General features: G+C 47.7%; 1 protein-coding gene across 2 annotated transcripts in view; it reads left to right on the plus strand.

The window, feature by feature from the left end:
• The first annotated feature begins 568 nt into the window (after positions 1-568).
• FAAH2 (fatty acid amide hydrolase 2) overlaps positions 569-13758 on the plus strand; it is a 47652-nt gene continuing 34462 nt past the window's right edge. Inside the window, exons 1-4 of one of the 2 annotated variants that reach the window (XM_072125549.1) lie at positions 569-935; positions 5039-5258; positions 5343-5552; positions 5639-5758. In XM_072125549.1, the coding sequence (XP_071981650.1) occupies positions 759-935; positions 5039-5258; positions 5343-5552; positions 5639-5758 (727 nt within the window). In that variant the 5' untranslated portion in view covers positions 569-758. Of the gene's footprint in view, positions 936-1045; positions 1313-5038; positions 5259-5342; positions 5553-5638; positions 5759-13758 lie in introns of those variants that run through there. The other variant, XM_072125550.1, reaches the window with a different exon arrangement.

Raw genomic sequence — 13758 nt, forward strand, 5'->3', positions numbered from 1 at the left:
GGGTGGGGGAGTGCTGACATAGTCCATCTCCCCAAACTCCTTGATAAGGGAGCATTGGGGGTAAAAACTTTGGGGTCTCTCGGGGAGAGGTGAGGCAACCTGTGCTGATATGGCCGTGGAGCCAGGGCAAGGCATCAGACTTTCAGGGCTAGCTGGGTTGGCCAGGTCTATTAGAAGAGGTAAAGGAGGTTTGGGGGATCTTGCATCTTGAATCTGTGCCAAGAATGGGATTACATGCATCATTTGTCACCATGTGTTTGGTCCCTGAAAGGGGACACTGCGGTTTTCTGAAACTGCTGTACAAATTTTTATCTAGCTGTCATTTGCTTATTTTCAGCTCATTTGCATAAGACAAGGAAGTTTTCTTATAGGTAGACGGTAGAGATTTCATGTAAAAGTAGGAATTCTATAAAGTAAAAAAGTTGCAGTATATGGGCACTTATTGGGGGACACCTGTATCTGTTCTCGGGTGCTAATTAAGTGGTTAGATCTGTGGCTGTGTTCGTATCAGTGCAGGTTCCCGGGATGAGACTTCATACTTCTGTACCCTCAGGTACCCTGAGGCCTGCTATGCTAATGGTGCCCATACACTAGGAGCAGGGCGCCGCCTATGTGTCACACTGCTGCACTCTCAGCAGCACTTCCGCATTGCCTGCCGTGTGTGGAGACTATGGTGTAGCAGTGCAGAGGTCGTGCAGCTGCCCGTGCTCTCGCCGCCTGTCACAAGACATTAGTGCAGCGGCTCCTCAGCTACAGCTATGTCTATCTTACGCCGCGTCCTCGTGTTCGTTTTGCGGACGTCCTCTCGCTTGCTTTTGGCTGTCATCCGCCTCATCTCCTTCTTCTCTGGGAATCCTCCGCCTGTGTCACCTCCCCGGGACCCCTTGCTGCTTACCCCGGCCTCAGTCCTAGCAGACAGGATACGCCGAGGAGAGGTGAGGCGGGCTGCTTCCTGCAGGACCCTCGCTGCGGGTCACGTGGCCCTCATACGGGGGGGGGAGGGGGGGTGACAGTCAGTATGTGGGCCGGTTGTTGTGACCCTGGTATGATGCTGGATAATGCCATGGAGCTGTCATTGGAAATTCTTCAGTGTCGCTGGATCTGTTGTTAGTATACGCCCCGTGGCTACTCGCCAATGGAAGCTCTTTTCGGGTACGATGGGCAATACAGCCATTCAAATGGATGACCGTATCGCCCACCGAAGTGAATTATGTGGGCATGTGCTACTACGTCCATGTGCAAGCGGCTGAGGATGTATATACTTCCCCATAGACGGCAATAGGTGCCATACATCTCTATGGGGAGGGGAGAGGTGCGTGTACATGGCACACCTGGCATTTGTGTTGCATTTTTTTTCAGTGCGGTTTCTTCCATCCTTATAAACGCATTATATTGTTTTTTGGGGGGTGTTTTTTTTGAGAATGTATCTTAACTTTGCGTTTTCTCCATTGCATATTTTGTGTCTCCATTGTTGAGGTGCATTTCATTGCTCAAGGTTTAGTATATGCGTGGTCTCTAAGCTTTGGTTCAAGAAACTGTCAAGCCTGTTATCGTTTTCTCCGATAAAACCTTCATTATCTGTGGATACACCTCGATCTCTGACATAAAGTCAAAGTACAAGGCAGAGATGCAAGTTGATACTACATGTACAGAGTTTGAGTATTCCACTGATTCTGTACTGCTCTATAGCCTATTGGAATTAATGGTTGATTTCTATTTACTTTTTATTTTTTCAATAGAGTACAGACAGTCCCCGGGTTACATACAAGATAGGCTCCATAGGTTTGTTCTTAAGTCAAAACTGTATATTTTATAATTGTAGATCTAGACAAAAAAACATTTTGCCCCAGTGACAATTGGAGTTTCAAAATTTTTTGCTGTAATTAGACCAAAGATTATTAATTTTCTGGGATATCGATGGATGTATATTTTTAATTGCTTGCTTTCTAGACAAGTATTGGATCATCCGCTAATTCTGAGAACTTAAATGTTGTGAGATGTGTTGCAGTTTAACATTTTGACTCATTAAACTAGGTAACAAAATGTATGTTTTTCTGATCTGGTTTTATTTTATCATTGCGTATATACATACCGTATATACTCACTCGAGGAAAAGCTGACCCGAGTTTAAGCCGAGGTACCTATTTTTAACCCCAAAAACTGGGAAAATGCATTGGTCAAAGCCACCAATCAGTATAAAGCCACACAGCCCATATCCCCCAGTATATAGCCTGCCCCTGTAGTCTATAGCCCGCCAGCCCCTGTAGTCTATAGCCCGCCAGCCCCTGCCTCCGATTATATAGCCTTCCAGCCCCTGTAGTATATAGCCTGCCCATGCCAGTATGCCAAGCCTATAATTAAAAAAAAAAAATTAACACTGTACCCGCTTTTCCAATTCCCCCCTGAAGGTCCTCTTCTTGCTTCCGGTGCCTCTTCGGGTCATTTGGCTCCTCTTCTTGTCCCCGTGCACAGCCGGCACACAGGATGACGATGTAGTTGTTTGTGAGCTGAGGGGGGTATCGCAAGGGGAGCCGAACAAGCCAAAGAGGAGCGGAAGGACCCGAGGGGGGTGTCGAAAAGGTGAGTACAGTGTTAATTTCTTTTTATAGACTCCAGTATAAGCCGAGTTAGGTTTAATCAGTGCAATTTTTGTGCCTAAAAACTCAGCTTATACTCAAGTATATTCGGTTTATACACTCACCGGCCACTTTATTAGGTACACCATTCTAGTAACGGGTTGGACCCCCTTTTGCCTTCAGAACTGCCTCAATTCTTCGTGGCATAGATTCAACAAGGTGCTGGAAGCATTCCTCAGAGATTTTGGTCCATATTTACATGATGGCATCACACAGTTGCCGCAGATTTGTCGGCTGCACATCCATGATGCGAATCTCCCTTTCCACCACATCCCAAAGATGCTCTATTGGAAAGAGATCTGGTGACTGTGGAGGCCATTTGAGTACAGTGAACTCATTGTCATGTTCAAGAAGCCAGTCTGAGATGATTCCAGCTTTATGACATGGCGCATTATCCTGCTGAAAGTAGCCATCAGATGTTGGGTACATTGTGGTCATAAAGGGATGGACATGGTCAGCAACAATACTCAGGTAGGCTGTGGCATTGCAACGATGCTCAATTGGTACCAAGGGGCCCGAAGAGTGCCAAGAAAATATTCCCCACACCATGACACCACCACCACCAGCCTGAACCGTTGATACAAGGCAGGATGGATCCATGCTTTCATGTTGTTGACGCCAAATTCTGACCCCACCATCCGAATGTCGCAGCAGAAATCGAGACTCATCAGACCAGGCAACGTTTTTCCAATCTTCTACTGTCCAATTTCGATGAGCTTGTGCAAATTGTAGCCTCAGTTTCCTGTTCTTAGCTGAAAGGAGTGGCACCCGGTGTGGTCTTCTGCTGCTGTAGCCCATCTGCCTCAAAGTTCGACGTACTGTGCGTTCAGAGATGCGCTTCTGCCTACCTTGGTTGTAACGGGTGGCGATTTGAGTCACTGTTGCCTTTCTATCAGCTCGAACCAGTCTGCCCATTCTCCTCTGACCTCTGGAATCAACAAGGCATTTCCGCCCACAGAACTGCCGCTCACTGGATGTTTTTTCTTTTTCTGACCATTCTCTGTAAACCCTAGAGATGGTTGTGCGTGAAAATCCCAGTAGATCAGCAATTTCTGAAATACTCAGACCAGCCCTTCTGGCACCAACAACCATGCCATGTTCAAAGGCACTCAAATCACCTTTCTTCCCCATACTGATGCTCGGTTTGAACTGCAGGAGATTGTCTTGACCATGTCTACATGCCTAAATGCACTGAGTTGCCGCCATATGATTGGCTGATTAGAAATTAAGTGTTAACGAGCAGTTGGACAGGTGTACCTAATAAAGTGGCCGGTGAGTGTATAATGAGAGCTGCCATTGAGCATGAGTGCGGGGAACAGCATTAGGTCATTATGTAAACTGTCCTTTACTTAGTCCTAAAATACATTTAACATAAAAAAATAAGAAATGTAATCTTGTCCTTGAAGGCCGACCACACCCACCCGTCCCCATGTCCCAGTGCTTCATGTAGCGCTGGACGGAAGCTGTACTGAACACAGCTGCCTCCTCTCAGATCAAGACCATATCTTGGCTGTAGAGTTTGAAGAGGTGCCTCTTCAGGTTCTTCTGCTCCTCTTCAGATCGTTCCACTCCTCGTTGGGTCCCTTTGCGATGCCGGCGGCTGACAAATAATGATGTCAGCAAGCGTCTGGCGTCATTATGTGAGCCAGCCGAGCGTGAAGACCCGAAAAGGATCCAAAGCAAGAAGTGGACCTACGGGGGGTCTGGCAGGACCTACAGGGGTCTGCCAGGCTACTGTATATACTACAGGCGGCTGGCAGGCTACTGTATATACTACAGGGGGCTGGCAGGCTGTACTGTATATACTACAGGGGGCTGGCAGGCTGTACTGTATATACTACAGGGGGCTGGCAGGCTGTACTGTATATACTACAGGGGGCTGGCAGGCTGTACTGTATATACTACAGGGGCTGGCAGGCTGTACTGTATATACTGCAGGGGGCTGGCAGGTTGTACTGTATATACTGCAGGGGGCTGGCAGGCTGTACTGTATATACTGCAGGGGGCTGGCAGGCTGTACTGTATATACTACAGGGGGCTGGCAGGCTGTACTGTATATACTGCAAGGGGCTGGCAGGCTGTACTGTATATGCTGGGGGGGCTGTGACCAATGCATTTCCCACCCTCGGCTTATATTCGAGTCAATAGGTTTTCCCATTTTTGTGAATTAGGTACCTCGGCTTATACTCGAGTATATACGGTATATTTAAAAAGCTAATCTTCGTGGGAATACCCCTTTAAGTCTCTAATTAGTAGAAGAGATTTGGTCATACGTGTAGCTATATTCTCAATGATGTTTAGCTCCACCATTGACTCTTCCTCACTCCATTGAAAACATATTGAAGCTTGGACAGTATTAAATGTATTATTTTTTTTTTCATTTGTAATATTTTGTCTTTTAGGTCAAAAGTAGTGTTGTTGTGCAGTCTTTTATCTCCAGGATCAGAGAAGTGAATCCTACAATCAATGCTTTAGTATGTGATCGCTTTGAAGAAGCTTTACGTGAAGCCAAGGCAGTTGATGATTTGGTATCTTCTGGGACCCAAGATGAGAGAACCCTTAAAGAAAATTACCCCCTCCTGGGTGTCCCATTAAGTGTTAAAGAAGCATTTGCTTTACAAGGTGTGATAGAAGGTGCTGCTTAATCTTTGTTGTTAGGATTTCCTTCATCTCTGATTCCCATTATTTTGTGTATTTTTTACCAAGGCATGCCAAATAGTTCTGGACTTTTATCACGCCGTTCATTACGCTCTGAAACTGATGCAGCAGTAGTCTCAAGGTTGAAGAGAGCTGGAGCAATACCTCTTGGTGTTACGAACTGCAGTGAATTGTGCATGTGGTATGAATCTAGTAACAACATATATGGCCAATCAAGGAACCCATATAACCCCCAGCACATAGTAGGTGGTAGTTCGGGTAAGTTGCAAATGTATGAGTGTGCAAAAAAAAAAACCTTGTATGCCAGTATGTAAAGACTGTTATCTGCTCATATTGTGTTTTAGGAGGAGAAGGCAGTATCATTGGTTCAGGAGGATCTGTGATAGGGGTTGGCTCAGATATTGGAGGCAGCATAAGAATGCCAGCTTATTTCAATGGAATATATGGACACAAACCAACCTCAGGTAATGATAGTTTGCCATAAAATAATAAGATAAAAGCACTTTTCTGATTTTCTTCAGTTTAAAATTTCCTATAGTTGGCCTCGCAGGCCTTTTGTTACCCTCATACCCCCCCCCCCCAATGTAGTTATTTAACCAGTGGTTGTGTTAATTGTGTCCGGAGGGGGGGTTTCAGTGTGTCCGAAGGGGGACGGGGGGTTCAGTGTGTCCGCAGGGGGACGGCAGGGCTCAGTGTGTCCGCAGGGGGGGGGGGTTCAGTGTGTCCGCAGAGGAGGGGGGGTGGTCAGTGTGTCCGCAGAGGAGGGGGGGTCTTTTGTTACCCTCATCCCCCCCCCCCCAATGTAGTTATTTAACCAGTGGTTGTGTTCATTGTGTCCGGAGGGGGGGTTCAGTGTGTCCGCAGGGGGACGGGGGGGTTCAGTGTGTCCTCAGGGGGACGGGGGAGTGAATACCAAAAAACGTATATAGGATCAGTTGAACTCAACATCAAAAACAAGTCAATATTATATTATTATAAATTCATCTTTTTATTATACGACAAAAATAGACAATCCAAAAATTAAAAACATGATAAAACCACAATAACAACAACACATGAGGTGGTGGTCATAAGTCAACGACAGTATATTCCACAGTGGGATATTGCACCTAGGCACATGAGGATAATCACATAACAAATAATACCCGGTACTAACAATGCCCAAGACGGGGCATAGTATGACCTACAAGTGCCTAACAATAAAATTATAAATTACCAGGCCACCACCACAGCACCCCGACGCACTTTTCGCCGTCGCTTCCTCAAGGGGGTGTGCTGTGGTCAGGCCCGAGTGAGGCATATATAGCAATAACGAAAACGCCCATAATTAAATTGGTCCTATGATAGTAGAACTTACCCAAGATGATAATGTGACCTGGTGTGTATAGCGGCGCACATCCCCGGCGCGAGCACACACATCCGGCCGCGGGAGCTGCAGTTCCGGGAGACGAGGGCGCGCGTCACCGCGCGTCATCATGAACCGGAAGTGCAGACCCGCCACCAGGATGCGCATGCGCACCGGAGAGGCGCGCACCACCCGGCCATCTTGGGTATTGGTAGGTATGGGTCATGCCCTATCTGTATAAGCCATGCAAGTAGTGCAATAAAATGGCCAATAGTATGATTATATTTGTTCATAGCTCGCCTAGGCTGTTAAAATAAGTAAATGCTTATTAGTATTATCAACTGTAATATAAACAACATATATAGACAATGTGCAATAGATACCATATAGAATAAAAATTCATAAAAATTGGACCAGTATAATTGAAACTATACATACATAAAGTGGCACGTGTTATTCAAGTGAAAATTGTCATAATCATCATAATGTTGGTTATAATAATATAGGTATGATTTTACTCTATTACTGAAAATGAGTAATTTCATGTTGTGCTAACATTGTGAAAGTGCAAGGTCATTATATGTCATATATCCAAGGCCGGATTAAGGTTGGTGGGGGCCCCTGGGCGCAAAATATGGTGGAGGCCCCCCCTGAATGTAGCATACATGCACATTCTCCTGCTCACTATCCACTATCTCCCCTGTATTACATCTGCATACAGCCGCCAACCCCCCAGTAATACATCCGCATACAGCCGCCAACCCCCAAGTAATACAGCTACATACAGCCACCAACCCCCCCCAGTAATACATCTGCATACAGCCGCCAACCCCCAAGTAATACAGCTGCATACAGCCGCCAACCCCCCAGTAATACATCCGCATACAACCGCCAACCCCCAAGTAATACATCCACCAACCCCCAATTAATACATCTATATACAGCCGCCAACCTCCCAGTAATACAGCTATATACAGCCGCCAACCCCCAAGTAATACAGCTACATACAGCCACCAACCCCCAAGTAATACATCCACCAACCCCCAAGTAATACATCTATATACAGCCTCCAACCCCCAAGTAATACAGCTACATACAGCCGCCAACCCCCAAGTAATACAGCTACATACAGCCACCAACCCCCAAGTAATACATCCACCAACCCCCAAGTAATACATCTATATACAGCCTCCAACCCCCAAGTAATACAGCTACATACAGCCACCAACCCCCAAGTAATACATCCACCAACCCCCAAGTAATACATCTATATACAGCCGCCAATCCCCAAGTAATACAGCTACATACAGCCTCCTCACCCCCAGTAACACAGCTGCATACAGCCACCAACCCCCAAGTAATACAGCTACATACAGCCGCCAACCCCCAAGTAATACAGCTACATACAGCCGCCAACCCCCAAGTAATACAGCTACATACAGCCTCCTCACCCCCAGTAACACAGCTACATACAGCTGCCAACCCCCAAGTAATACAGCTGCATACAGACACCAACCCCCAAGTAATACAGCTGCATACAGACACCAACCCCCAAGTAATACAGCTGCATACAGCCACCAACCCCCAAGTAATACAGCTGCATACAGCCACCAACCCCCAAGTAATACAGCTGCATACAGCCACCAACCCCCAAGTAATACAGCTGCATACAGCCACCAACCCCCAAGTAATACAGCTACATACAGCCACCAACCCCCAGTAACACAGCTACATACAGCCGCCAACCCCCAAGTAATACAGCTGCATAAAGCCACCAACCCCCAAGTAATACAGCTGCATACAGCCACCAACCCCCAAGTAATACAGCTACATACAGCCACCAACCCCCAAGTAATACAGCTGCATACAGCCACCAACCCCCAAGTAATACAGCTGCATAAAGCCACCAACCCCCAAGTAATACAGCTGCATACAGCCGCCAACCCCCCAGTAATACATCCGCATACAACCGCCAACCCCCAAGTAATACATCCACCAACCCCCAATTAATACATCTATATACAGCCGCCAACCTCCCAGTAATACAGCTATATACAGCCGCCAACCCCCAAGTAATACAGCTACATACAGCCACCAACCCCCAAGTAATACATCCACCAACCCCCAAGTAATACATCTATATACAGCCTCCAACCCCCAAGTAATACAGCTACATACAGCCGCCAACCCCCAAGTAATACAGCTACATACAGCCACCAACCCCCAAGTAATACATCCACCAACCCCCAAGTAATACATCTATATACAGCCTCCAACCCCCAAGTAATACAGCTACATACAGCCACCAACCCCCAAGTAATACATCCACCAACCCCCAAGTAATACATCTATATACAGCCGCCAATCCCCAAGTAATACAGCTACATACAGCCTCCTCACCCCCAGTAACACAGCTGCATACAGCCACCAACCCCCAAGTAATACAGCTACATACAGCCGCCAACCCCCAAGTAATACAGCTACATACAGCCGCCAACCCCCAAGTAATACAGCTACATACAGCCTCCTCACCCCCAGTAACACAGCTACATACAGCTGCCAACCCCCAAGTAATACAGCTGCATACAGACACCAACCCCCAAGTAATACAGCTGCATACAGACACCAACCCCCAAGTAATACAGCTGCATACAGCCACCAACCCCCAAGTAATACAGCTGCATACAGCCACCAACCCCCAAGTAATACAGCTGCATACAGCCACCAACCCCCAAGTAATACAGCTGCATACAGCCACCAACCCCCAAGTAATACAGCTACATACAGCCACCAACCCCCAGTAACACAGCTACATACAGCCGCCAACCCCCAAGTAATACAGCTGCATAAAGCCACCAACCCCCAAGTAATACAGCTGCATACAGCCACCAACCCCCAAGTAATACAGCTACATACAGCCACCAACCCCCAAGTAATACAGCTGCATACAGCCACCAACCCCCAAGTAATACAGCTGCATAAAGCCACCAACCCCCAAGTAATACAGCTGCATACAGCCACCAACCCCCAAGTAATACAGCTGCATACAGCCACCAACCCCCAAGTAATACAGCTTCATACAGCCACCAACCCCCAAGTAATACAGCTACATACAGCCACCAACCCCCAGTAACACAGCTACATACAGCCGCCAACCCCCAAGTAATACAGCTGCATACAGCCACCAACCCCCAAGTAATACAGCTACATACAGCCACCAACCCCCAGTAACACAGCTACATACAGCCGCCAACCCCCAAGTAATACAGCTGCATACAGCCACCAACCCCCAGTAACACAGCTACATACAGCCGCCAACCCCCAAGTAATACAGCTGCATACAGCCACCAACCCCCAAGTAATACAGCTGCATATAGCCGCCAACCCCCAAGTAATACAGCTGCATACAGCCACCAACCCCCAAGTAATACATCTACATACAGCCGCCAACCCCCAAGTAATACATCTACATACAGCCTCCTCAACCCCAGTAACACAGCTACATACAGCCGCCAACCCCCAAGTAATACAGCTGCATACAGCCACCAACCCCCAGTAACACAGCTACATACAGCCGCCAACCCCCAAGTAATACAGCTGCATACAGCCGCCAACCCCCAAGTAATACATCTACATACAGCCGCCAACCCCCCAGTAACACAGCTATATACATCCGCCAACGCCCAAGTAATAAAGCTGCATACAGCTGCTAACCCCCCAGTAACACAGTTACATACATCAGCTAACCCCCCCCCCCCAGCAATATATCTACATACAGCAGCCAGCACCCTTTCAGAAATACATACAGGCAGAGACCCCCAGACAGACAGATGCCCCTTCCACAGGCAAAGACAGAGACCCCCTCCCAGACAGATCAACCGCCCCCCTCACAGAGACCCCCCCAGCCCAGACAGATCAGACTTCCCCTCACAGACAGAGACCCCCAGCCCATGCAGATCAACCCCCCCTTATAGACAGAGACCCCCAAGCCCATGCAGATCAACCCCCCCCTTACAGACAGAGACCCCCAAGCCCATGCAGATCAACCCCCCCCCTTACAGACAGAGACTCCCCAGCCCAGACCCCCCCTCACAGACAGAGACCCCCCCAGCCCAGACAGATCAAACCCCCCCCCCCTCACAGACAGAGAACCCCCAGCTCAGAAAGATCGACCCCCATCCCAGACAGGCTTCTCTTATAAATCAAAGGATACTCTGTGTGCTTCAGGGAACTGACGATCCATGTCGGCAGCAGAGCGTTCTTCTCTCCTGCACTGCCAGCATGACACGTGCAGATAAGCCGGCAGCAGGTCACATGAGAACTGATCTTACGTGACCCTTTGACGTCGGCTCCACATAATCTCCTCGCGCTGAATCTGCTGTAGTGTCACAGTGGACTGCATGTCTCTGGCTGGGAGCGATGTGCTGCAGCAGCATCACTGCAGTGCATCGCTCCAGCCAGAGACTGCTCACAGATAACTGGGAATCACCCACAGGGCAATGGAGTCGGGAGGAATGGGAGTGGCCGCGGCAGCACGGCACCGCCACTGCGCATCTAGCTGTCACTGTCTGGCTGGGAGTGATGCGCTCCGCATCGCTCCCTGTTCCAGGCAGAGTTAGCAAAGTACATAGGAGCGCGGTGCGCAATGGCCAAAAACAGCGCTTAAACAATGTCTGACTGACATTGTCATCTGGTGGGGGCCCACCCAGAGAGCAAGATGGTGGGGGCCCCTGGGCTAGAGCCCCGGGAGCCCCGCCTATAATCCGGCCCTGCATATATCCCAATAAAATCCCACCTTTATTAGGTATTAAAGATAATAAAGTGTCCTAAGATTGTTTGAGCGACTCGAAATTGGTGAAAGTGCTTGTGCCTGATTGATATAATATAACTGTGGAGATATTGTTCAGGACTCGTGAGGGAGAGTAGATGATGCATACAGAATTTGCATCCTAATAAAGTGCTTGTGCCAGATATAATTTACGTAACGGAGGGGGGAGTGGTCAGTGTGTCCGCAGAGGAGGGGGGAGTGGTCAGTGTGTCCGCAGAGGAGGGGGGAGTGGTCAGTGTGTCCGCAGAGGAGGGGGGGTGGTCAGTGTGTCCGCAGAGGAGGGGGGAGCAGTGTGGCCACTGGAGGGCGGCTCACGGAGGGGCCCACTAAGGCCCTGTCGCCCAGGGGCCCACTAAAACCTGGAGCCGTCCCTGAATATACGGCCGCATTATTGGCAGATGGATACTGGTCCCCATTGATGTCCATGGTGTCCATGGGTCCTGGTCACGGTGCGGTGAGCACACGTTGTCTCACTGCACTGTGAAGGTGAAATGGAGAGAGGGGAGGGGTGAGCAGCGCTCAGTCCTCCTTATTTTCAGCAAGTGGCCGTTGCCTGAGCGAGCATACACTATTATAGTATTGCAGTATATAGTAAAAATGCACTTCACAGCTTCCTGCAGTCTGTTAGAGTCACAGCGGATGGCAGCTCCCATGTGCTTCTGCCATTTTACACAGCCTCTTTGAGCAGACCTCTGCACAAGAAAGGGGTGATCTGCACACAGGGGGCAGCTGCAATAGAGCATAATGGCAAATAAAAGTAGATGCAAAATAAGTCTTTTAGGGAGGTGGTCGCTTCTGGAGTTTGTGTATGCTGAGGTCATAAGTGGGTACAGCCCCTTCAGGAAAAGCTGAGTGAATTTTACAGAGAGGAATGAAAGATGGAACAAGCTGTATCGAGGCCCAGGAATAAGCCAGCAGCATGATACAGGCATTGTTTGAATTGTTATCAAAGGTTCTCTACAGTGTGCTAAAACTAATTTTTGTCCAGTACCTTTACAGTTACACTCTAAAGGTGCCTGGGATGGCATAAAATAACAAAACAAGCCCATATTTGCCTTCCTCCCCTGGCCTGGTCTAATACTGCCCTTATCTGATCTGTGTGATACACTTTAGTGGAACATGATGACTACAGCCTATCACTAGCATCAGCAGCTCAGGCCAGTGTTGGGCTGCTTTCAAACTCAACAGGAAGGGGTTTGCATGATCCTAGTTGTGTTTCCACTGAAACGCATGAAAACAGGAACAAGCATTACTTTTTTACTGGTCCCCAATCACATGTGTTTCAGTGTAAATGTATATATACGATCGGGTCAAGCCCCGCCCTGTTGAAATTCAAAAATTTATTTTAGTTATTTTGTTTATAAACTGGCTATACCGCAAATATTGTGTGGAAAGTGGACAGTGATGGAATGACTGCCGCTCCGTACTAGTACAGTGCAGCAGGGCCGGTTCTGGAAAAAGTGGGGCCCTAGGCAAAACTAAAAGTGGGGCCCCAAAATAAAACTATTTTATGACCAGTCACAGTAAGTAAGAGGCTCCCTTTAGTATGGTAAAGCAAACTGTAATATGGGAGAATTCTATAGGAGATAGATAATAGGGAGATTGATGGGCAGCACAGTGGCTTAGTGGTAAGCAGTACAGCCTTGCAGCGCTGGTCAACTTCTGCAAAGAGTTTGTATGTTCTCTCTGTGTTTGTGTGGGTTTCCTCTGGGTCCTCCGGTTTCCTCCCACACTCCAATAAATTACTGAATTGAATTACTGGTTGAATAGATTTTGAGCCCCATGGGGACAGGAACTGTTCTGGCAGCTCTGTGCAGCGCTGCGTAATCTGTGTGCGCTATATAAATAAAGAATTATTAATTATAATTATTATGATAGAAGATAAATATGAAATATGATAGAGATTTCTAGATGCAGAACTATAAAGTAGATTGTATATATAATAAACACCATTTGAAAAGTCCAGCAGCACCAAGATTGCCAAATAACTTTGTGGATGCAAACCCCAATATCCTGGTCTTGACACACCAAACGAATATATCCAAGAAAAAAATGAGACTGCACTCCAAGGTAAATGTGAAAAAAACGGATGGGAGCTTTATTAGCCCAAGTGCAACATTTCAGACCCTGTTCAGGATCCATTTCCCATTTGCCCCAAACCCCTGATGACGCCACGCTAGGTGGCGAAACATGTCAAGGGGGGGGGGGATCTTAGGTTTTAAAGCAAGGAATGAGAGACTGAAACAATATACAGCCAACTGAGGTAGCCACCAGAACAGGGGTTAAATATG

Source organism: Engystomops pustulosus, chromosome 9 (assembly GCF_040894005.1).
Source record: "Engystomops pustulosus chromosome 9, aEngPut4.maternal, whole genome shotgun sequence".
Lineage (NCBI taxonomy): Eukaryota > Metazoa > Chordata > Amphibia > Anura > Leptodactylidae > Engystomops > Engystomops pustulosus.